The following is a 25,928-nucleotide window of genomic DNA, read 5'->3' as shown; positions in this document are numbered from 1 at the left end:
ATCTTGGCCAAATCAATGTTGGCTATGTGGAAGTTACGCAGACAGGCAGCTCCTACTCAAAACACCGGCGGGCTACAGTAGCCGAAACGGCACCCCTCGGCATGGGTAACTATACGCACAGTTGAAGAATGCCAGTCATAAAATTCCATGAAGTCATTTTTCGATTGTGAAAAAATCCCGTTTACTTAATCTGGCCCATTCGAAACAATGCTGTGGCAACATATGAAAAGAAGAGATAGCAGTACCAAAGAGTAAAAACGGGAACGTATGTTTAGAGCACATGTAAACAAAATTTGTTTAATCATTTACATGCAATCTAAGTGCGTCACGCACAATTCGCTCTGAACACGCTGCCATTCATCGTTTAATCAACTGCAACTGCTTGCCCACGTTTTTTAAAGAGCAACCCCAAGAGTAGAAGAAAATAAGAAACCTGACCGCAGTACGTTTACTTGGATCCCATTATAGACATCTATGCCACATAAACCCAGATTCAGCAATATTTTTGGCTTAAAAAAAATCACTTTTGAGACCCGTTTCTGCCGAACGCCGTCATGGCTACGCGTACGTTCATTCCCATGCCCTTGTGCACAGCTTAGTTGAGAGATAACGCATGCGCATTCGATCACTTTACTGGGGATTTCTTTCCGCGGCTGGGGGCCATTCTGAATCTGAATCATGTACATGTAGTCGGCAAAGCCTCCATCAAGAAACATCACACCAGCTTGAGGTTTATTTGGGGCGTGGAGCTAGACAAGTCTTCGGTAGCTTATTTTAACAAAATACAAACAAATGAAGTTCACAGAGATAACCAGGTAGCTAAAAACTAATCAGAAAACATTAAACCATGCCTATTTCAATGAATCCAGGTGCATAAAATTTGAAACAAATTCTGAAAACAGGTGGAAAGGCTTGCGGTAGCACCATGCGAAAGAATATATCTCTCTTATGAGTATGTGTGGTTGTGGTTTAGAAAAGAACCGGAAGTATATATGGAGCGTCCAAAGTGGACAACCTCGTTTTCTCATTTTCTGTTAGTAGATTTTCGGGATTGTGGACTTTGCCTAAAGAATTTTCAAACTTTCACAGGGGTGGACTGTGAGAAAAGTAACACTGCACCAGCATGACTCCACAATCACAGTTGATACTGATATCTTTCCACAGCTCGTTTCACTTTATTTCCACAACTTTTCTGCCACCCACGTGAAGGGCTTGGGCAGATCACATCACATTTGTGGAGCAAAAACCATGGCTGACGTGTATTCAACCTGATTTATGAACAGTCTGTTGACATGCTAATGTTATGAATGCAAGCAATTTGCATTTTGCGGAAACAAGAGAGGGCGTATTTTTACATTCTGATAATTGTCCTTTGGTAGGAACTCGCCATGTATGCGTGCGGGATGTGCTGGGTACACGCGACCAATTTCTGTTTAAGTATATGGTCACTTAGTGTGTACACGAGTCCGCTTGAGAAACATCCACCAGCCTGTCTCTTATTTGTCGATGACGGTGCACTTCGACTCAGGGTGGATAAGGTCAAGTGCTCGCTTAGTTTAAATGTACTTGCGAAAACAAGATTGTGATATGCAGTTAGTTATGACAAAAAGTCCATCGAGAGTTTTGTTTTTATTCCGATTTTTTGAAAACCCTAACAACTCCCTACAGGGAACTTTTATACTGAATACTCAAATATACTCCACCGTAAACCAACTGGTGATCTAAGGTGGCACAGGCCCCTTCTTGAACAACAGTGACTGTTCTCTACCTTTCTCACTCCTCCAAACCCCTCCTTGAACCTCCACGGGGATAATGGAAAATCTTGGGGTGTTAGTGTTTAAGAGTCCATGCCAAGTAAATTTTGATATGAGATTTTTGAAAAATCCCTCTCATATGTCCTACTTGAGGCTTTTCAAAGTTTTGTTTCGCCATTATGAGGGCCATTTTGAAGGAGCATTTCTGGCTTTTGTGCAAATGTGAATTTATATATTCCTGAAGAAATGTTTGATCTCATTTCAAAAAGCTGCCTCAATTTGAGGGTAATTTCAGCACAAACATTTGCCAGAGTTTAATTTTGATGTTTTACCATCTGACATTTTCTTTTTCTCCGGTAATTTGCTGGTGTTTCAGTTCATGACAGTTGGCCAGTAAACAAAGTTTTATACAAAGATATTTTTGGTGAGCACATTTGCACTCGCTATTTGAGCAGAAAAACCCTCATAATAAAGTGACTTCCTGAAATGACTTAACATTAACATGACAACCGTCAGGAAAAGCACAGAAAATGTTACATGTTTAAAAAACTTCACTATTTAAACGTACATTTAAGAGAGTACAGATTAAGAAAAATACGTTGCAGGGACCCTTTGATCAACATTTCCCACGACGGAAGTTCAACAGACCAGTTTTTTTCTTGATCATTCGATGTTAACAGAAACCAAAAATACTATTTTACACAAAAAAAACTTCCAAAAGGATTCTCACTACTGAATGAAAACAGAAAGTTGGAAAGTTGGAACCCCAGCTCTTACAGAAGTCCCTGTCTCTTGAGATCCTCAAAGACTTTCTTGTTGACGACGTTACCGCTTGAATCTTCAAACTCCTCCTAAATGAACGGAAATGAGGAGATTAACAGTGAGTTGACTGGTTCTACTTTGAACTTTTATTTCAAAATGCTCCACAACTTTCACAACAAAAAAAATTTGGAAATTTTTACAGCAATTTCAATCTGATTTCAGAAATCACTCTCAAATAATTTGTCCCTGAAAAACATTGCTGGGTCTACGAGTGGGGATTTTGGACGGGCCTCTGTTGAGCATTGGTGGGGGTTCTTGTCATCTGTCTCCTGAAAGTATGGCAGGACTGGGCTCTAAACTTGCAAACTCTGAACATTTGGCCATGTTCTTGTTCACAACCAAAGAGGAATTGTGAACAATGACACGAGACTAATTGACCAATGGGCCTACATGTACCTCAGTGTCTGGACGCCATCGCTCAGATGACTTGGCTTCTTTCAATTTCTCCCACACTGTAGGGCAACAGAGAAAATCAGGAGTCAGAGAATACATCAAAAATTTCAGAGCTGCTTGTGTTAAAAACCATGCGTTATCTCTTCGCGCAAAATGCTGCCTGAAATTCTTGGAGCGTCATCCTTTACACTGTTGTCTAACTTTACAGTTCTCAGAAGAAAAGAAAGGTTTTAAGGTGTGAAAATCAATGATAAATATCCACCAAGAATTAATTTAAAGTCAAAAAGTTTCTTGTTATTTTATTTGTTTGAAACAAGTGTTTCCAGGCTGAAATGTGAGTATGAGTTCATGTCTAGGCCCATGCCTCAAAACGTTTCACCAATGTATGGTCCCCCTGTGGAACTTACAGGAGAGCGCATCTTCAATCAGCGTCACATTCGCGAAGTGAGCCGTGTTAGGAATGCCCAGGCAACGCATTCCGTGAGCATGGCGCCATTCCTGGAAATGGGAAAGTAACAGCAGTCAAATTTTCCACACGAGAGCGCTATTTTCAAACCTTAGAAAACCTTAATTTGAAGTTGCTGTGTCATGGTCAAGTGTTTTTTCCCTTGAAAGTCTTCAGTAAACAGATGCATAGCATAACAAATCAAGCTTGAGCTGACTGGCCGTGACTGTACAACTTCACAACGCCGTGCCTGAACTGTCGATGATTGAAAAGCCATCTTTACCTACCACTCGCCTGCTTCTGTCTGTTGACTGAATGTGACTTATCACAGTGCTGACCACAGTTATGATCAACTGAAGTCAATTGAATGTTTGATTGTCTGTGATTGTTACAACAAAAAGAGGTTAAACTATGAAGATTTTGCTCTAAGTACATCCTGCAGTCAAAGAATTCCAAGCGTCCACTCACAGCAAAGTGTCTCTGGAATGCCTTGGGGCCTCGGTAGGTCTGGTTACCACAGATCTCACAGGAGTACGTGATGTTTAGACCATGCAACTTGTACAACCAGTATGGAATGGGCTGCAGGATGAAATAGACAAATGAGGCTAGTCTGGTACTGTCTGCTGATGAGTGCACGGCAAATGTGACAAATCGAAAGGTCTATTTGAGGCAAAGCCAAATGAAATTATTCTTTCCACTGCACAGATACATGTGAAAATTGATTTCACACTATGCCTGAAAAAGCTGTTAACAAATGGCATTATAAAAAGGACAGTGGAATGTGCTACAGAGTGGGAAAAGTACAAAACACCGCACAAAAACTTTGGCAACCATGGACTCTTCATGCAGTGCCAAAGACACATTCTTCTCACCAACTGTGCAGCATTATAGCTTAACATTGTAAATACTGGCCTTTGGCGACAATGGCATCTGGGAAATGGAACTTGAAGTACACATGTATACCAGAGCCTACAGTTTGAGATTGTTGGCCTACCTTGCCGTCCCATCCGAGGGGGAGGTTCTTGGGATTGTAGATGACCTCGTTGTCGTCGTCATCACTGTCGCTGTCACTGTACTGTTCCTCTTCGTCATCTTCGCGCTCGGCGTCCGTGCGTGCCTGCTTGCGCTGGATGTTCTCGCGTGTTGCCAACCGTTGCTCCTGACAACATAGATTCAGTTGGGCATTAGCATGCATACACGTAGCTCCACTCATGGGTGAACTTGCCACCATATTAAACATTTTTAAACAAGTACTGAGTTAACTGTGCTTGGTTTATGCAATTTGGAATTGACAGAAAAGTTGTAAACAAGATTACCATGATCCCTCATTCGTATTCATAATCAAGAGCCCAACTACCAGTGGTCCATTCACTACCACGTGCAAGCTGCTATTTTGGCAGTTCAGCAGGCACAAGCAAGAGGCTCCCCACACAGGTCAAACACTCCTGTATACTGTTCTGTCGCCCAGCTCCCTTGCGCGACAGTTCACTGTGCATGTGCTTTATAGAGAAATCCCTCAATGATCACGCTGCATTGGACATGTTGGGAGGCATATGTGAATGTCGCCCTAACATATGGTGATGCCATATGTATCAGGTCTGGCAAAACAAATATGACATACCTGATTCCAGGTTGATTGTCAATGTCAGTTCTCTACAGAGCTAGACGTTGATAAACTGGTTTCTTCAGCTTCACCTTTGGAACAAGTTTGTCAACTTGCAGTGTATAGGAGAGTTAATATCAACCCTCCATCCTGGAAACATGTAATAATTCTCTCCTTGGGCCAACTCACCCCAAGCAGCTCGGCAAAGAAGTAGACCTGTGCCTCTAGGAATGCTATATCCTTCTGCTTGCCGCTGTTATCTCTGTAATGGATGCCAAACAGGAAATGAAAAGGTGAGTATGAAAATGGAAAAAGGCAACAAATCAGGGAACACTAAACAGGTCTGAAACTTGTCTGCACATGTTCTCTATAGGAGACAGTTTATAAGGGATCTGTGGGAAGCAATGAAAAATGTGTATTTTCAAACAAACTTGCTCGCTGATGAGGATAAATCCGGGACCAATTTTTCTTAGGGGGACCAAAAACTTCAGTATTTTTTCATGTGTCCTTTTATGGGCTTTTTACAAGCTTCGTCTAGGAAGGGAACTGAAATACACCAAAAATTGCCTTTTTCTCATAAAAAAGGGGGAGGGACATGGCCTCTGTTGCTACCCACATCCACCCTTGCTCCATGGAAGTCAAGGCTCTTGGGCCTATTCCAATTACGAAAATGGATGCGCTGGGTCACACTGAGCAAAAGACAATGGGCAATTGTGACTCTTCCAAAAGCCAGCCATATTTCCCATTAGTCGTAATAGTATCACCCACAGTGTAAGGAACTGTCCATGAAGTATGCACACGTGAGGGTGGGCGGCGACAATGCATACGGGGGGGGGGGAGTGACGACACCACCGTTTGCATGATAAAATTGCAGTTAACCCCTTCGCTACTGAGGACTGCTACTACCGCACCATTGTGTGAGGATTAGTGCATACCACACATACAGTCTATTCACCATGCAGCTGCTGGTTCAATGGGGCCTGCTGCTGGACAAAGCCCTCCATTCAGGGCATACCACAGCCCAGCAGTTGCGGTCAAAATAATTCTGCCGTGAAGGGGTTAATAAATTGATGTGGAATTAATTTCCCTACTCGTACCAATAATTAAAAATCATTATAGACATGGTACATGTACCTTCAACCCCATGTGGATCTAACCGTGACCAGTGCCATCAGTCTGATAGGCCCAAAGGGCAAAATGGAATGCGCATGCACCCCACCACAGGAGGAAGAGGTTTGGAGTCACTGTATATAGCTGGCTTTTTGTACAAGGTTTCCTTGACTATTCCTCTTCCTTTGACGACAGAAGACCCAAACCCCAAAATGCCTCTAAACTTCTTTTTCAGAGATGAGGAAACGTCCTGCGTCCACAGAACGTCTTCCTTTCCTGCATCGTGTGGACATCTGTTCACAAGTTCACACTAGGTATGCAAGGTTAGCGCACTGGGGTGAACAGAACCATACATACTTTTTACCCCCCTTTCCAGTTTTGCTCTTGGCAAACAGCGAGGTGTCCAACTGGTCCATGGGTACTCCTTTGGTGCTGAAGAGACGGTGAGCTCTCTCTTCCAGAGTCCCACCACACTTCAGGCCCAGCGCCATCAAGGCTGATTTCAGACGATCCAGACCCAGCGAGGCCAATTCCTTGATAAGAAAAGGGTAAAGATTGGATGGAAAAGACAAACCTTTCAGATTGAAAGACCTGGTGTGTGATAGTATCAATCTCACTCGAGGTTCTTGATCCCGAGTTACCTACGTACCTCAGAAGAGGAGAAGGCAGACAGATCCAGATGGGCTCCTGCATGTGCCAAGGCACTGGCTGCCTCTTTCTGAAGGAGAAATGGAAAGTAACACACTGGCATCATTAGATTCCAAATGCGGAATCGACATCAGGGCCACGGTGGCTGGTTACATGTAGGTGGTGATGCAGTTTGGGAATTGGGCAGTGGGTTGGTGGTCAGCAGGTGGGGATGACCTCATCCCAATGGGGTCAATCATTCGAACACCTCCAAACTTTGGGTGCTTATGTTAATGAGGAAAAGCCTGGTGCTTGATTGCGGTTTTAAGCAGCATTCACCTTAATATGGTTTCTGGGCGGAAATCCAAATTTCTTGTGGTAACTCTGTGGACTTACCCCCCACCCTGGGAAGGTACCCCCTTCCCACTGCGTCTCAAAATCAGACTTGACTTTGTCCAGTTCCTCCGACATGTCCAGCAAGGGTTTGAGACGGCGTGTGTAGCCCTGCAGATAGTCCAGCAAAAGCTCCAAATATCTGCAATAGTGACATTATGCCAAGTAATTGTAAAATATCCACAAATCTTTTGAATAAAAAACAAACCAATGGAAAAGGATTTTCAGGATATTTGGAAGAACTCAAGATAGAGCATACATATTGACCAACAGACCTACCGGTACTCTCATTATCAGACGTACATGTACCTTCTGTATTCTGCATTTTTGCGGTCTTTCGGGATGCCAAAGAGCTGATCAAAAGTCGCCAGATACGTCAGGTAATCAATTTTCTGAATTGGAGAAAGAAGAATGAGAAGAAAGGTCTGCCATCATAAAGGTTCTTCATCATTTTAGTCAAAATTTCTGTTATTACCGGTAGCTAAACAAGCTTGTAGGTCCAACAGTTAAGCAACATTAACGGCAACGACCAGCAGCCGATTTCATGAAACTTTAGTACCTGTGCAATACGTTCTATGTACCGTAATTATGATTGATTTTGAGAAAGGTTGCTGAGCTGCACAATGTTTTTATTAACATGCCCTGGACGAGAATAATCACAGTTTTCACAGTGTCTGTTCCTTTTAAATATCACAGCCGTCATTAAACTGTTGTTGCTTGTAAATGAACTCAGCAGGCCATTCTGCACATGTAAGTTTTCATCTTTTAGTTGTCGCAACCTGGTAGAAAATCGCCAAGTTCTCTCACATCCAGACAATTTTTGATACCTCCACAAACAAATCTGTACATTTCTCATACAAACCGACTTAAAGTTGCACAATGATTACTCAATAAAATTGTTCGTTTCTGATCTGTTCAGTGCAATTTACGCAACCGAACATGAATGCGTAAGGTACATGCCATAATGCACTCAGTAGTACATGCATTCATGCGCAAAGTAAATATAGACAGAACATAAGTCACATGAACACACCTACATGTACTGTGCCTTTTCGGATGATAACCTGTTTTTACTCAGCAAATGTTTTGTGCTAAGCAAAGTCATAAGCTCATTCTTCAAAAAAACTTGGGAAAGACATTCTGTGTTTTTCTCTGAGAAACTTGAGAGAGAGTGACCAACCATAACCTCCTTGGCTTTGCCACAAGGATCCTTTATGAATCCTGAAACTTCTCCACTTCACAGGACACCAACTGCACATTGTACTGGCACATTTAGGGCCATGAAATCCCATGCAAAGTACCGGTAGAAGTGGCAAATCCTCAAAAAATCTCCCGATTCAGATTTATAAAATCTGACTACTTATTTCCCTCACTTACAAAAATGTAAACATCTTTGCACAATGCCATCCCACAAGAAGATATACAAGAAATAAATCAGGCAACAAGGGGAGGTCATTAAAAAACAAAGAAAGTCTGATCCAAGGAAAAGTTGCACGGCTGCAAGTACATAGATGCATAAACGTGCTGGAAGGAGAAATATGTGACGACCCTTACCTCAATGTTCTTTAGGTTGATGTATTTGTCGTAGCATTCATGGAGGTCCAGGTACTTGCCGTAACCTTCTTCATCGGTGAACTCCACCAAGGTCTGATTCTCCTCCACTGGGTTGGCTCGCTCCTCGTCCATCCGATCGTAGTCGTAGGACATCGGGATGGCAATCTGAAAGATATGAAATGGAGCACGTTAAGTCATCCACAAAGATATGATTAAATCAGAACAAGCACTAAGAACCTAGTGGTGGACTACTGTATGACAAACTCTGGCAAATGATTAAACTAACTTGGTTCATTTCATTACCAGAAAACAGCTTCATTATTTATCAATTGATACTGAAAATTTTTGAAATTATCAATTCTGTCATCTATGTGTACACAGCATGACGATTGCTTATCACATTAATTCAACAGAGATTTTTATAAATACTACAAAATAAAAGAAGTACCTCATTGGGGTGTTTCCTGTGAAAGTCCTTGATTGTTTTCAACCGAGCGTAGAATTCTTGGAACTCATTGGGCCCTGACAATGCTTGGACCTCTTCCTTTCGCAGACTGCATAGGAAAAGGGTGACAAAGAGAAATGCACAAATGAATTTCTAGCAACAACAAGTGTAGTTGTACACGTTGATTATAACTTTGTAGCACATGCATCACCCAGCTTGGCTGAATGGGCAATTCCACACCATATGGGCAAGTGGTCAAGCTCTCACCAACGTTGGATTCATTCACAATTGAAAAACACAGGGAATCTGGCAAAAAATCAAAGTGGAAATACAGCTGCAATAGGTACTGATGCATGTAGAACCATCACATTTTGGTTTGTTTATGAATGAAGAATGAGAGAGCTGTTACACGGTGACCAACTTCCACCTTTTGCACAAGACTGCTTTGTACATCTAGGACACATGGATTCCAAGTTCAGTTGTGAATGAACCAGCAGTGGAGGCACAATTTGTTCCAAGCGGGGAGGGTAGTTGTGGGACCTTCAGGCATCAGCCATTAATAGGCTGATCCACTATGCCCCATCCAATTATAGGCCATGCTGAAAGTGTGGAGGGAGGAGGGGGACAAGTCCCCCCAGTCCAAAAAGTAAGGGAGGGCCACTGGTCCCCTGCCCCCCCACCTTCCACTGCCAGTGGGATGAACAATTACTTGACTTTTAAAAGGGTTAAGACTGTCAATTCATGGCGATCATTCTTTTTCTGTGGTTCACCAGCCAGCATATCTACATCACTTACATGTAGGCCTACATGTACATGTACTCAGTACATGTAAACCTCTGTGCAGAATACATACATGTTCTCATAGATCAGACATAGATAAAAAATTATATCTGGGAAAGTGACAGTCTTAAAACTAGTACATGTACATGTATGTAATTAAAAACTTTCAGCTATAACATGTACATACATGTACATGAAAGTAAAAGTTTCTATCACAAATGTGTATGGTACACCGGTACATGTACAGTACTCAGTGGTACTCGTACATGTATGGATATTGATGTACATGTACCGGTATTTGTTCGATTCATTAGAAAGGAAGAATTGGCCAAATTAAATGTACCGGTTCTTCTGAAACATCTAAAGACACCCAAAATTAGCCAGTGTTTGGTACAGCCATATTCTTTGGTATGTATAGTCATTTGACTGAAAAAGTGCTTCAAAGAATGTCTGATGATTAAGTGACATGTAGCTACTATGCTGAGATGTGTTTTACATACACATGTAATTTACATGTAAGTGTTATACGCATTCAACTTCAGGACCAAAAACCTTTTTGAAAACAAAGATATTTTACAAATATTTAAATAAAAAATGTGATTTAACTTTTTCAATTATGATTTTAAAATTAAAAATGAGAAACAAAAATTTTGTTAAAATACTTGCCCCAAAGATCATCATAGGACCCCCAAACCATCACAAGACCGGCCTTGTGGCCAGTCTTTGTAAAACTGGTCTCCTGACTGGTCTTGTGACTTGTCCTTTGAATGGTCCTTTGTACTGTCACAGATTTCCATGAAGCCGTAATAAAGTGAGCCATGTTTCCCGTGCATGAAAGGAGGACATGAGAAGAATGCCCCTGTGGCACATGTACATTGTACATGTATGTTTACATGTACATACATGTAGGTACCGGTACCGGTATTTAACAATTTATTTAACATGTAAATTTTTAATGAGTTCAAAAATTTCCCTGCTCTGGGATTCTGTGGTGGTTTTGGGGGATCTTGTCATGGTCTTTGGGGGTCTTGTGTACTAGCCTTTGGGGTCTTGTGATCTAGTCTTTGGGGGTCTTGTGATCTAGTCTTTGGGGGTCTTCTGATGGTCTTTGGGGTCTTATGACGGTCCTTGGGGTATTGCAACAGTTTGACTAAAACACCAGCAATGAGACTTACCCATCTTTGTCTTCATAGATGTCTCTCAGCATGGCTGTGTCATCCATGTGTTTCTGTCAGAATGTAAAATCAGAATTGCGGAACCAGAATTTATTCCGAGGACTTTAGTTCAATATACATGTAATACTGAACACTGTTTGAAATTTGCTGAAAATTAGAAAAAAAAAGGAGTAAAATGAAGGTGAAGTGGACAGCTCCAATACAGAAACGATATTCATGAATATGTATTACATTTCAGACTGTAGATTGATCTGGGTTGAAACTATCCAAGCTTCCAACACCATGAGACATCAAGAAAAGTGAACTACTACATGTACATCAATAAAAATTGATGATTTCCTTTAATCTGGAAGTTTATACTCAAAACTTACACCCATCTGTACACCACTTCAATTCTGGAAAATATCTCGAGGACTGTCCGTCAGTTTTTCATGCATACAATGTATGTTAGAGAGGAATTTTAAGGAGAAAATGCTGTGCAAAGATTTCATCCATCTACAGGTAAGTTACATACATGTACAATGTACATGTAACTGATTCAGAGGGTGACACAGCATACAGTGTACATCGTGGACGTAGGAAATCGGATGGTACTGGACAATGTGAAACCATTAATTAACCCTCTTATGCAAAGACACATTCTTGACACAGTTGTCCTGTCAGTCAAAACCGCTCAAATTTCCCACATGTGTCCGTGTACTGGGGGAAATTAAGTGGAAGTAATTTTTGACTGTTCTGACGGTTACAGCAAAAGGAGGGTTAATGAGTATCCAGAAAAAGAGTTGATGCTCCACAAGGGGCAACCATCTGACCAAATTCAGGACTGATATGACTGACCACTTTTTGCATCTTATTTGGCCCTCTGCTGATGAAAAAATGAAATGCCACAAGGACGCGGGCTGCAGGAACTGAATTGGAACCCTGTTTTAAATGACTGATTCAAGCAGCCAAAAACGGGTGCAATACTCTATTACATGTAAAGATGACTCACATCAAGGAGTTTCCTGGTCCGTTGATCTGAGTTAATCTGTTCACGGCTCTGCATAAAAAAAGAAGGGAAAAACAGCACACACTACAAGTCAACAAAAATCCAGTAAGAATTCATGAGGTACCGGTACATGTATGTCTAACAGTATCATACAAATCATTCAGCATCTTGTCAGACAGTGACCGGGTTGATTGGATATTGCAGTGCATAAAAAAATTAAAGTGGTTGGAAAATATCATACATGTGCATGTACATGATGTACCTCTATGTGAGAGAACAGCAAAATTGCTTCCAAATTCTCGCAGGAAAACGAACGGTTTTCATGATAGTATGTAATGTGTGGGCTGCCATTTTTTTTTTCTCTGCCGTCCACATGAAAACAAGATGTCAGCCAGTCAGGCTGATCGAGCAGGCGAAACGTTATTGCTCAAATTTTCACATTCAAATATCATATTACCATACTCGTACTTTGTAAGGCCTAAATGTAACCATACACTGAATATGATATTGACATGATTTAGGAGCGTAAGTACATGTACATGTAATCATGCTAGATGTAATCGGTGCTAATACAAAATTTTTGCAAATACATGTGTGTACTGTACCTACATGTACTTGAATAACTTGTTGACGCTAACTACATGTACATGTAGCATGACCCATTTCGACAGACACATTGACACAGTCTACAAGTACATGTATATGCCTAGAACTAGTAGTATGAACATGCACGGCATTTGTAAATTTCGGGACCCTGTTCTGTGTACATGTAGCATGTACATTGTACATGTATAATGACACACTTTAAGAGTTTCTGCCCAACCAGTGGTCAACAAATACTGGTCCTTGTGCATACATGTACATGTACACATGTATTTATAATGACATTTTTCACATTTTCTTTCTTTTCAGTGAATTTTGATCATTGCACGATGATGATCCTTCAGGCCCAACCTGACATACTGTAGTTTTCTCTGCATAAGCCAAGCTAACACTGTACTAATTCAGACGCACAAGGAAATTTGGGAACGTACATGTACATGAATAATGACGCACTTTGCATTTGGCTGAAATGTACATGTAATAAACGGACTGAGCGATAAGATACTATGTACCAATGCCCAATGGACTCTTCCAAAACTTTGGCAGCAGTTTAGATGTCTTGACATGGAACAGCCGTTGAGACGATGAGGGGTCAAGTGACGTAATGCTCAACAACCTTATTTTAAAGATGGCGACTGTGAGAGTGAGCCCGTTAGATTTAATGGATAAAGGAAAAAAGACTGGAAAATACCTGAATAACGTGAGTGAAATCATTCAATAAATGGTATTTAGAACAAGAATCATGTTCGTATGCAAAAGAAATTGCGCCCACGATTATAAGTGGGTGCACCAAAAATGTTCAGTACGCCGACATGAAATTGCGCATACGAATGTGTGGCTAAGGATGGATCGGGAGTGAGAGTCCTTGCCACACTAGTGGGGCTACTGCATGCCCTGTTCACATTGTCACCGTGATCACACCATGCATGTCTCACCGAACTTTTCTTGTGTAGCGTTTCCTTCACCATGGCTTCAACAATCCGCTCTCTCTCCTCATGTAACCGCCTCTGTTGCTCCAAAATTGTCTCCATGATTCACAGAGGTACACTGCCTTATCACCTTTCTAAAATAAAATTACTACAACTTGAACACGAGTGACTTGAGTCTACACACTTTAAATTTCCATGACATACAGTTGTAACACCGACACTGACAAAACGTTCAACATACAACAGCCAGGCCGCGTTGTTAATCGACACGATGCGCTGAACGAACGCAAGAGGGCGCCGAGCTAAATTAATTCTGGCGCCACCAAGAGTTTAGCTTGCGCCTGGTCCACAACTTTTTTTAGCGAATTTTATCGCCCGTTGAATTTTAGTCATTTTGGTGTGATTCCACCACAGTGCCAGCAGTAGTTGGAGAATCATGTTGTCACGTGCTGTAGTGTTGAGAAGGTAAGGCTTCTCAAAATTTACTGTCTAAAGACTGCTTAAAAGGTACAAAACTTCAGAAGCAGATCCAATAAGTTTACCACTCGGCAGTGACCAGCAGGACCAGGTGACCATCACCGCAGATCATGACCACGCGTACACGTACATACATGCACCGTACCCAGATACATTTACCACTGTTCAGACCATGGTGCTAATATTAAAAAGGACCATAACTTGGTGGCCAGGGCAGCTAGGGCGGGGGGGAAGGGACTATCACTCAGTATCAGTCCAGTGCCATTTTCTTTTTTTCGTCCGATCATGTCAATTGTTTTGACAGTCGGATGATGTAGGGAATGGCCTACCAACCATACCACTGGAAAGAATTCCATATACGAAGTTCACTTTTTAGGAGAAATTTTTGCTCCAGGACAGATTTAAAAAGGGGCGACATTTATTTTTGGGGGATAGAGATGTGAAAGGGGGTTCAGTAACTTAGGGGGACAGGTTTAAAAAGAAGGGGCCCCACGCAATAAAACGGCAAAAAAGTGAGTCCTTTTGCCGTTCTTTTTTTCCCCTACTATATCGTCTACTGTTTCCTTTTCCGTCACTATCCCGTCCTTTTATTTCTCCACAGTTTTCCTGTCATTAGTACAAGGATTATTACAGTTAGTATACACATTTAATACATTTAATCCAAATTGTGTCGTAAAGGGGAAGCGAACCTGCAATGAAGAGAACTGTTAGGAATAGAAATACAGCAGTCTAACTGACCACGCCACACGAGCGCTTGTTGCCGGAGGAACTCGATATGTTCCATATAAAGTTACGGTTGAATTAAGGAGAGGTCACGATGAGGTCAAGATGAATATTTAAAAAAATTAAATATTTATGAAACTGAATATGTAATTATTCACGAATATTTGTATAAATTAGAATATTTAAATATAAATAAATGTGGCTATCCGTTGTTAATATAAGTAGGTTGTGCCAAAGGAAATCAACTAGGTAAGGTACATGTCTGAGCACAATTGACTGTATGACGTGAGTTATCTCCGTCGTATTATGTAAACCAAAAGAGAAAGAACAAGTAGAAATGCAGTCGGCCGTACGAAAGAAGGAATTTCGTTCCAATGCTGTATAAGAACTCAGGCTAGGTGGAGTCTTGCTTTATCCATTAGCAATACATGCACTATGAGCGAGAATTGGAGTCTTACGCGCAATTGGTGAGAGAGGTGACTATCCACACAGTGGAAGCGACCAGTTTGGGTTCTACCTGGCCGAATACATGTGGCGCTGCCGACATGCAGGAGTAGACCACTTCAATCAAATCCTTAAGGATGTTCTTCTCCTGTACAAGCCTCCCCTCACATTTTAGAGCGCAGATAGCCACACAATAATCTAAAGGCAGGTTTCAGCTCCCTTTTCCCCTTCCCTCTGTATAAATATAGAAAAAAACTCCTCCAACTGACAAGCACTCTCTAAAAGAAATTTGTCCCTTTTTTTCCTTCTAAACAAATTGTCCAACTTACAAACTGTCTGTAAAAGAAATTGGGCCCTTTTTTTCCTTCTAAACAAATTGTCCAACTTACAAACTGTCTGTAAAAGAAATTGGGCCCCTTTTTTCCTTCTAAAGAAATTGTCCAACTTTAAAATTGTCGCAAAACACGCACTATTTTCCCCCAAGTAAAAATTGTACATGTACATGTACATGTACAGTAGGGCACATTGCGCAGCATTTCGTGAACTGTGTAGATCCATCCAGACAGATGACGGCCCTCTGCACTCCTCGTGTTGCGGATTCATGCATAAAATTACCTCAATGCTTGTGGCAGCCCAACCCCTGTTACATAATGGTTCTTTCCGGATATGATTCGGTTCATGCGCACACGTCGTGCGCGTTTGCCATGTTCTTCAGAAGCAAAGATGGCCGCCTGTCGATGTAAACCTGGTCCATGTGTAGCTCCAAAAGTGTGCCCAAAACTCCATATTTCTGTCCTATGATGTTCAGCTCTTCAATGCCTATTGGAATCGTCTTCATTCAGCGATCATAGTAAGGATACTTTTGTAGTAATTACGCGATATTACAGTGAACTTCGTATATGGAATTCTTCCCCTTTGGAGAACTCATACAATGTACCTTGAGTTACATGTACATGTAACACATGGTTAAGACAGTTTGTAGCTTCATGTTATCAGTTCGGTTGTAAATTTCTTGCTCTTCCTTTTCAGCATGTTTAAAATCAGATTTAACAAACATGTCAAGGAAAGATCTTCATAAATTTCCCGAAGCCAGCATGATTTTCTGCATAGTGCCTGCTGTGGGCATTTGCGCTGTCGGTTTACATGACGGATGTCGATCAACCCGACCATTTACCAACTTCACTTCCTTATTAACCCTCCTACATGTATGCTGAAGTCACTCTTTGGGTCACTTGGTAAAACACCTCCAAGAAGCACAGCTGTGTCGTGTTGTGCACTGCACCAACAGTCCCTCACAGGAATATCAGATTGCACTTTTGTGCTGCCCAACAACTGTGCTTCACTGTTCCATGTGCATCATTGTGCAGTAAACCAAATGCAGTGAAAAGGACTACACAAAAGACCCTGGATCATTTTGTGCTGGCAACCACCTGTGTACGCACTGAACCTGTGCATGTTTGTGTTCCATATAGAAAACACATGCAAGAGAGTGACTGTGGGCACTTGTGCATATTTGTGCTGTAAAACTAAAGCAGGGTTAATTATGTTCCTTTTATGTGGGGGGGGGGGGACTTTACTAAACTCTGAATTCTGGGTTTTTTTGGGGGGGGACTTCAATTTATTCTTATGGCTCTGGAAAAAATGTCATTGGACTTACATGTAGTCATTTTGTAGGGGAATGATGGCTTTGTTAAATACATGTAACTTTTCGGGGTGCGGTGTTCTTTATAAAACTTGTCTAGATTTCTTTGGAAATATTTCTGGTCTCGTTTGCCGTCCTTATAAAAATTCTTTTTTTTTTGGACAAGTTACAACTGACATTAATTTATAAACTTTGAATTAAATGAAAACATGACATCACTCTATCATCATGGTGGACTGCACTGTGAAGATTCCGAATTGCATGCAACGACGGCTGGCCACATTGAACAGCCTGACCGTGCGTGCACATGCACGATGTCGACTCGTCTCACATTAATGTCTCCCCACCAGCATGTAGTGAAGGCAGTGTAGTCAAAACGGCAAATTACATGTAGGTGATGAACACATGACTAAGAAATCATATTATGGAGTCAAAGTGAGCCAAGTTTTTACACTTGCCCTGGCACTTGCTTTTTACTATGTATCTGGAGTTTTCTTTCGCCATGCAACTGCACAATCATGAAACAAGTTTGGAGTCACTGTAAAAAAATATGGCCATCACAGAATTGCATTATAATTTTCTTTGTTCCTGTTAACCGTTAATATAAATCTACATGTAGTTGACTTTCTCACCAATTCAAAATGAACATTTGAAAAGTTTCATTGCTGGTTAACAATTCATGGTGGAATGTTGAGATTGGTAGCATTTTATTTCCGGTTCGCTTCTTAAAACTACAAATCTGCAGCCTCCTGTGTCAATCAAAAGGACCATGCAGTTGACAATTATTCTACCTGTACATGTACATGTAAGTACTGCAAACCTTGGAACTGTGTGTTTGTGTTTCTGAACCATTTCCAATTTTCGGTTTGCTGCATGTATTTTTGGAGCCTCTTTGGTTTATGGTAATACAAATTTGCAGATTTTACCAAACCGTGATGCCACCCCAAGCACTCAACCTTACCATTGCATTGAAACTTTTGGAAGTTTGTCTGTGTTACTGTCATAAATGTTCATTTCTGTTGTGCACATGTACACAATAAACCAGCAAGCACCTTTTGTGAGAAATTTTTCAAATAGCAAATTTCGGGTTCAGAATTCGAACACGAAAAGATGTGAACTGACCAACGTCTTTCCTGATTCACATGGCAGCAACGGCACCCACACTCGTCTGTAAAAGACTGGACAGTTTTAGATGGTTAAATATCTCAACCTGGTCAAGTTTCATTGAGATTGTGTGGATTTTTGCCATTGGTTCATGTTTTGTGGTGATTTACAGGATACATACATGTACATGTGTAGACTAAGGTCACTTTACCGTAACTCTGATGGAGAACTTGTAAACATGGTAAAGATACATGTAAGGGTATAGACATGTGTAACTTCCCTCATTTTCCACTGTTCAGATCCTGATAACTTTCATATCTGGCTGAGATCAAGCTTCTTCTTACATGTGACCCAGTTGATAGACAGTCAAAAATTGTGATGATCCAGTACCCCAGCAGGAAATTCTTGCCTCAACCTGAACTGAGTGGCTCAAACTGAGCCAATAAACAAAACAAACAACACAACAAACACAACATGCACAAAGCAAAAAGAGAACAAAAACTTTAGAAAGCAGACTGATGGAAATCCATTTCATGGAGAGTGCATTTGTTGCACTGCCAGTGACTCTGCAATTTTACAACCACGTACCCGACTTTTAAAATATTTTAACTATTAATTTATTTTTTATACTACATGTGGTACATGTATTTTGGGTTTTTCATTTCATGCAGTAATCAAGCCAATACAACCCCTAAATTATCAATCCAAAACTAAACTGGACCCAACCCGTACCAGACAGGACTAATGACAGAAGCCAAATCAATCTGACCTTAATTCAGAAACCAAATTAGCCTCTATTCCCTTTTTGTGTCTTCCAATGCATGTACATGTAGCATTGAAGGGTTGAGAGATTGAGTTATCTTCTACCTGTCTATATGTATGTGTGACATGTGATGGCCCCAGATTTAACCAGATATTCCACCACTCATTTACCTTTGAAACATTCACCCTTGTCTGCCTATATGTTCTTTGCTGCTAGGCTCCTGGCCAGTCCTGGTACCCTGTCCACCGTCAACTCTCGCCTAGAGCATACCCTCCCTCCCTTGCCCTATGACTACGGAGCCCTCTCTCCTGTCATCAATGCAGACATCATGGAGCTTCATCATAAGAAGCACCATGCCACCTATGTCAACAATCTCAACCTCGCTGAGAAGCAACTGCAAGAAGCCCAGGAAGCTGGTAGGAATCATAACTCCAAATTATATGTACAATGTACATGTGTTTATGTGGACATCACATGTATCTCTATTAAAGCAGAATTGCTGTTAGCATGATATAATTAATCCTAACCATACCTCATTCATTCATTAGTTATGGGCCTTAAGGCCCAATTTAACACAAGCAAGCAGAAATGGCATTCTTTGCAATAAATATATGGAGCTCAGTGGTTTCCTAAGGGACTGTTTTCCTGAGACCTAACAAACTCGGAAGAGTGATAAACTCTGCAATGTTTTGAAACGTGAGCGATTTTTTAAAGATACATGTACGGTGTACTGCGCTGAGACTTTGTTTCTAGGCAGTGATTATTTTGTTATTTATAGCGTCATTGACTGGCTCACACAGTGCAAGATTTCCTTCATTTGCTTTCAATTCTTCATCTTGCATGGGGGGTATTGTTCTGGCCTGTCAGTGAGCTCGTTATGTACTGTATGGCGGCAAGGACTGACAGGCATGGTTAAGCACTTTTTCATGATGGCTTACCATACCTTCACTTCTACTTGTACATGCACTCGTCACGGAGGGCACTGCTGTTCTCAGGTTCTTGTGGAAGGTTGTTAGCAGACACACTTAATGATGACACAGAACGAATTTGTACCTTTAAAATGAACATATCACATAACAGACCACTTTCTATCATTGCTGTCTGTTTAATACTGCTCTTAAATGTAAATAATTATATAAATAGGCCCCAAGGCTACAATATGGTCTGCAGGAAAAATTACCCTAAAAAACTAAAGTTGAAGTGACCCCCCCTTTCCCTGCCTTCTGCCTAATGTTTCAGCCAGAAACCAAGCTCAACACAAAGCACATGCAACAGGTTTTGAGGAAGAAGTGGGTAGAATACGACAAGATCCAAGCAGGCATCTATTTCAAAGCCAGCCAGCCTCAGGCCTGAAGCCTGGCTGGCCACAAGAGGATCCAACAGCAACTTCCACCGCCTGAGAATTGACAGCTGTTGGACTCCCTGATTTGCATCGACCGCACCTTGTCATTCCATTGCCACAACTTGATTCACAGAAATTTTGTTCTTCCAGGGGATATTGGAAAGATGATTGCCCTGCAGCCAGCCGTCAAATTCAATGGAGGAGGCCACATCAACCATTCAATTTTCTGGACTGTCATGTCACCAAACGGTGGTGGTGAACCCTCAGGTATATTGGTGCGGCTAAAACCAGTGTTAGATACCGTAGACTTGCACATTCAATCTTAACTTCCTTGAATCTGTCAAATCCTGTATTTAGCTCTTTTTCTGTGAATTCAGGACTGTGTGGGTTCATCAGTGTGTGGAGAAGAAAATAAATTTTTTTATCAAGTCCATGCTTTGTATTCATGTACATGTATTTGTGTGCTGTTTTGTGCTATATGACACATACCATAGTACAGTCAATTTGCCAATTTAGTAGCATATTTGCATCTGGCACATGGTGCCAATAGTGTTTGACTATCCCCCCTAGCCTCTCTATTTGACAGTGTTGTCAGAGGGTTTGTGCACAGGTTCAAAAACTTTACTTTTATACCTGAGTTTTATACCCTTTTCTGCATTAAGAATAGGAGAATAGATTACTGTACGTTGTTCAGTTTTAGGGAAATGTGGCAATGTTACCTGCATGCATTCCATGAGTGAAGAGTTGAAGTTTGAGCTGTACTTTTGTATGATCCTGATTGCCGTCGTATGGCTTTTTAAAAATCTCCATTAATTCTAACCCCCCATGGGGTTTGGAATGCCAATCCCCATGCAAAGCGTTTAAAAGATGCTGAGTCATGCAGGCCTGAATCTACTTGTAAACAGACTTGGGCAATAAAGATTTTGATGTAAGCCTATATTTATGGTTACTGAATACAGTGACCCAAGAACAGTGTTACAGAGTTTAACTGCTGACTAACTTGGACTCGAGTCACATTTTGTTAACGTGATATTTAACTTGGCGAAAAAAAAAACTTCAGTATAAGATGTACAATGTAGTTCTCAGATGTAAACATTATGACATTAGATGTACAGGTAGACTTTTGACATTACCAACTTTTGTCAAAATAAATGCATGAAAAAACCTGCCTTCTACATTTTCCATATGCAAAAGCAAATATACTTGATTTTATTCATGATTTTAGTCATGTTTTATCATCGAAAATACCAAAATGTTAATTAACAAAATCGGGCAGACAATCACACTTGCTTTGTTGGACCAGTATCATAAGTCACTTTGTCAGTGAAATTAGTCAAAAATAGTGCACAAGTACCATGTAAATTGCACCATTAGACAGGCTTTGAAATTGGCTTAGGACTTGACTTGGGAAGATTAACTTGTGACCAGACTCGACTTGGGACTTGATTCTGCTTGAAAAAATTGATACTTGACTTGCTGACAAATTACTTGTGACTTTGCTGCAACACTGCCCTATAATGGACATTGCAGATAATCTACACCCTGTGCTTGAGCCAACCAAACTTCTTTGCAATCTTTGCCTGTGCAGGGGAGCTCCTGTCGGCCATCAATAGGGACTTTGGCTCTTTTGACAACATGAAACAGAAGCTCTCGGCTGCCTCCATCGGAGTCCAAGGCTCGGGCTGGGGCTGGCTGGGTTACAACAAGACCACCCGCACCCTGGCCATTGCAACATGTGCCAACCAGGACCCGCTGGAGCCGACCACAGGTAATGAATGGCATGCTCTCTGATTAGATCATAGTAAGTACTCTGCTTCACAGACTGGTGCTGTTGAAAATCAAAAGTTCTGAATGCATGCCGCCAAACTTAGCATCTGCTGCAAACTTTGATATCAATTTGTGAAAAATGTCTTAAACTGCTCCTGGAGCATGAGAGTCTGTTTCAGGATTAGCCCTTCCGAGATCCTTCAAAAATTATTAAACATGGGGGTTGATGCACTTTTACCCCTGAAGAGTTGGACTTTTTCATGCAGCTAGCTGCATGGCGAATGTCCCTCATCCCAAGATCTTGGCTGTCCCAAGCCCGGTCTTTTGACACTTGGCAGACATTTAGTATGAGCACTTTTGCAAAGTTTCAATTCAGTCCAAGGTAGGGTTTCTTTTATGGTCATCTATAGTTCACGGCCTCACATGTCGGTTGGCCCCCTGATGAGTGGTGAGCACACCAATGGGGAATGTTAGCTGACCTGTGATAGCAAAGATGAGAGTTCCTTTACATGTAGAACAGCACATGCATGTCAAACTGATCTGATCTGAAGACATTACTGGTGAATTCCTACAGGCTCGGCATGAAAAGAAAAATGCATTGCAAGGATATCAGAGAAGGTGTTCAGGGGCAGCTGCTTTTTTAGGATAAAGACAAAGAACAAGTGTACTGTACAGTGGTTGATTTTAGTAACTTTTTCCCCAGGTGAAATCCAAAATCGTTTTTTGGTTCGAGCATATTATTGACATGGTCCCTACTTACTTTTTCTGACATACATTATTGATGTGACCTAATGTACATGTATGATGTCTTAGCAAAAATAGATGTAGCCTTCTGCTTAATGTTTTTCCATGATGATATCTTAAATATAAGACTTCTGTGTCAGTAAAACAGACAAGTATGTTTGTGTGTAGAAATTAACAGATATTTTTTCTTCTCTTTAGTTAAGCAAAAGTTGGAAATGGCAAATATTTTCAAGTCACAATCTGAGTTATTTTCCTCCAAGTAAACGTAAATCAAGTTACAAGTCAAATAAATTGTGAGTCATGTCTTTTCGAAGTGCGCAAGAGTAAGTCCATAGAATTGAATTATGCCACATAAGGGAAAGACCAGAAATGATGAACGGCCTTTACATGTTGTCTTTTGAATGTTTTCCAGGTCTGGTTCCACTGTTTGGAATTGATGTCTGGGAACACGCCTACTACCTACAGTACAAGAATGTTCGTCCGGACTACGTCAAAGCAATCTTCAATGTTGCCAACTGGGCTAATATTGAGGAGAGGTTCCAAAAGGCAATGGCTGATTCTTGAATCTGTTTCTTCCACACTCATCAAAATAAGATTGACTATATAAAGAAAATCACGATGTCATAAAATGATGTTATAAGTTTGAAGGACTTGAAAGCATTACAAAGGAAATGTATTGCATGCTGTGTGGAAAACCAGATAAAATTGATCCCAAATTTATACAGTTTTAACCCTAAACCCATCAGGTTAACATCATGCTGTGTGTAGTAGATAAACACCAGCTTTTTTTTCTTTTCAGGTGTTATTTCTAATGTTGTTTGATTTGTGTTAATTAGAAAAATGATGCAAAGTTATATGGAAGAGACCTTTATTTTGCAACAGTATGGTGAGGCAGATCTGGATCCTGTCCACATTTTACATCTTAATTTGCCTAGTCTTATGTCTTCACAATGAAGCTTCAGAAAAGAATTTTCTCAAAAGTTCAGTTATTCTAAATTCAGAACATCCATCTGATTTGTATTCACGCCTCATGATTTCAAAGAATACCACCCTGATTACGCACACAGTAAGATCAAAAAGAATTGTAAGATTTTGAATTGTTAAACTGAAGATATTGTGCAAAAGTTGCAAGAATCATATGGGCATTCTAAAAAAATGTAGCTCTAGGCAGTAAAGACAGAACTGCTTGGCATAATGTATAAAATAAAGTGTCATTTTCGAGACAATTTCACTGCCTTTCTTTTTCGAGGTTGTGTTTAGTGTACATGTATTTTGTTTGGCCAAAGGTTCTGCTGGCTCTATTTGAACCTGTCCCCACAGTATCAGGACCTTGCCATTTACCTGTTCATTAATGTGCAGCAGGCATAATATGAAAATTATGACACCTGCTTACATTATTTATTTGTTTACTAGTTTACGCCATTTTATTGTCAGCCAACCAGTGGAGATAAGTGCGTTTCCGGCTAAGTTAGCGAAAGGTTTTAACACGCTGTACAAAAATACAGACATCCTAAATCTAAAGGATACATATATTTAAAAACAACAAGGAAAACCCAGGGATTCTGTTTACACAAGAAATTGATTAACAATAAAACTAAATGAAGGGCGTAGCTTGAAGTTGCGTTGAAGTTGGGGATGACTGGCCCTAGCTTCACTTGACACTAAGCTGGGGAGCCTGCAGTTGAAGAACTTGCAGTTCAAGGGGGCTAGGATTGTTGGCTATGTGCAGATGGTGTGTAGGACTCGATTGCACAGTCTCTCCTTCCCCGGCTTGGGTAAATCAGGTGTGGGGAACACAGTGCATGCGACTCCGCTTCAAGTCACTCCCTGTCCAGCAGTACATAGGCTCACTGAGGTTACCTTGGTGCCTCAGTACTAGTGGTGTCTTTGCCTAGAGCAGGACAGGGACGAATATGTAATTGTGGCAGGTTCAATGCAAGGAGAGATCACAGAGACAACAGAACAGTCTCTGTGGAGTCCAGTAGCCAAGTGGAGTGAAATACTAACTATACTAAGTAAAACAGTTATATGGACTATCAAAAGTGAAAGTCCCTTTAAAACACTACACTGTGTGTAAGGTTGTCATGGTTACCAGTGTCGGTCAATGCCTTCGTCCACCTGGGTACCTCATTTGTGTGTGTGGGTTGGTCTACACAGAAATGACTAAGGTGCTACAAGGACACTATACCAAGACCAGTGTCTTAGGAATTACAAGGTTACAAATGTTGCGGTCAAACTTTGGAAGTCTAAGTCCGGGAAATATGAGTGAATCATAATCAGGAGGTAAAAGTTAATTAAGATTAAACATTAAAATGTCAAAGTTCTGGGTAATCAAATCGATTTAAAGCAAAAGGAATACACATCAAAAGATTAAACACACGGATATAAGAACTGAAATAGAATAAAGAAAAACTAACTACTGAATATATGGAACTATGGTAAAAACTAGATAAAGGTGAATCAAGTCAAATGATTGAAACTTATCAAGTAATACACAGAAGAATGTTACAAATTCAAAAACTTAACTTGTACAAGAGGGAAATATCCCTCTGTTCACTTTAGTCAAGGGAATGTGATTATTCAATGTATGCTAGACGAAATATATCATAAAAACCTAAGTAAAATAATATTATACAAGTAATCCTAGGAATCACGTCTTCCTAAATTAAGTTTTACTTAATTTAGACAAGTCGCCAGAGATCTTTTACATGGAAATGGTAAACTTCCAAATCAATGGAAACTCATACAGCAAGTTAAATTCATTCAGTATTCTGGGACTAGGAAGTCAGAATGTTTGGACGGATCGTGGAAGATATCGCAAAAGAAATGGTGTTTGTACCTGGAAACAACAGAACCTTAAACAGATGTCAACATGGATAGAACTTCTAAAATAGACTTTGGCTTAAATTAAGACGTGCACATTCTTTTACTCTTTCAAAGCATTCTCAGCCAAAATTACAATGACTACAATTCAGAAACGCAATATGATATTGACCTATGACGACTTGGTCTAAGCGTTGAAGAATAGACACTTCAATCTAGGCATAAAAGTAAGACAAAAGTATCATCAAACTCACCTAGAGCAGGACAGGGACGAATATGTAATTGTGGCAGGTTCAATGCAAGGAGAGATCACAGAGACAACAGAACAGTCTCTGTGGAGTCCATTAGCCAAGTGGAGTGAAGGGTCACTGGCCACTGAATTTATCTGCTCCTCCTCAAGGACTCTTGTGGTTGGTTGCAAGTTCTGCTACCAACCTGCCCACACGCGCTGCCAAGCAACCCACACATTTCTAAGAAA

General features: G+C 40.8%; 2 protein-coding genes across 3 annotated transcripts; one reads left to right on the top strand and one right to left on the bottom strand.

Annotated features, from left to right (window-relative positions):
- Window positions 1-1,135: 1,135 nt before the first annotated feature.
- Window positions 1,136-13,889, bottom strand: sf3a3 (splicing factor 3a subunit 3). Of its 2 annotated transcripts, XM_022245009.2 has the most exons (15): window positions 13,628-13,889; window positions 12,093-12,140; window positions 11,102-11,154; window positions 9,150-9,255; window positions 8,702-8,866; window positions 7,457-7,539; window positions 7,151-7,289; window positions 6,777-6,845; window positions 6,485-6,660; window positions 5,207-5,279; window positions 4,409-4,573; window positions 3,883-3,993; window positions 3,377-3,467; window positions 2,973-3,028; window positions 1,136-2,605 (listed from the first exon to the last, which is right to left on the bottom strand). In XM_022245009.2, exons 1-15 carry the CDS (start codon window positions 13,721-13,723, stop codon window positions 2,528-2,530), a joined length of 1,509 nt encoding a protein of 502 aa, XP_022100701.1. In that variant the 5' UTR covers window positions 13,724-13,889; the 3' UTR covers window positions 1,136-2,527. The 2 variants fall into 2 exon arrangements, with proteins under 2 accessions (XP_022100701.1, XP_022100702.1); XM_022245010.2 differs by lacking the exon at window positions 3,377-3,467.
- Window positions 13,890-13,931: 42 nt separating this feature from the next.
- Window positions 13,932-23,858, top strand: sod2 (superoxide dismutase 2). Its single transcript, XM_022245011.2, has 5 exons — window positions 13,932-14,086; window positions 18,991-19,190; window positions 20,267-20,383; window positions 21,705-21,884; window positions 23,040-23,858. The coding sequence occupies exons 1-5, from the start codon at window positions 14,058-14,060 to the stop codon at window positions 23,189-23,191; spliced, it is 678 nt and encodes a 225-aa protein (XP_022100703.1). The 5' UTR covers window positions 13,932-14,057; the 3' UTR covers window positions 23,192-23,858.
- Window positions 23,859-25,928: the final 2,070 nt, after the last annotated feature.

Source organism: Acanthaster planci, linkage group LG15 (genome assembly GCF_054643075.1).
Source record: "Acanthaster planci isolate LZ-2023a linkage group LG15, COTS_SCS, whole genome shotgun sequence".
NCBI lineage: Eukaryota > Metazoa > Echinodermata > Asteroidea > Valvatida > Acanthasteridae > Acanthaster > Acanthaster planci.
Note: the sequence above shows the minus strand (reverse complement) of the source record. Positions and strands in the feature narration are given on the sequence as shown.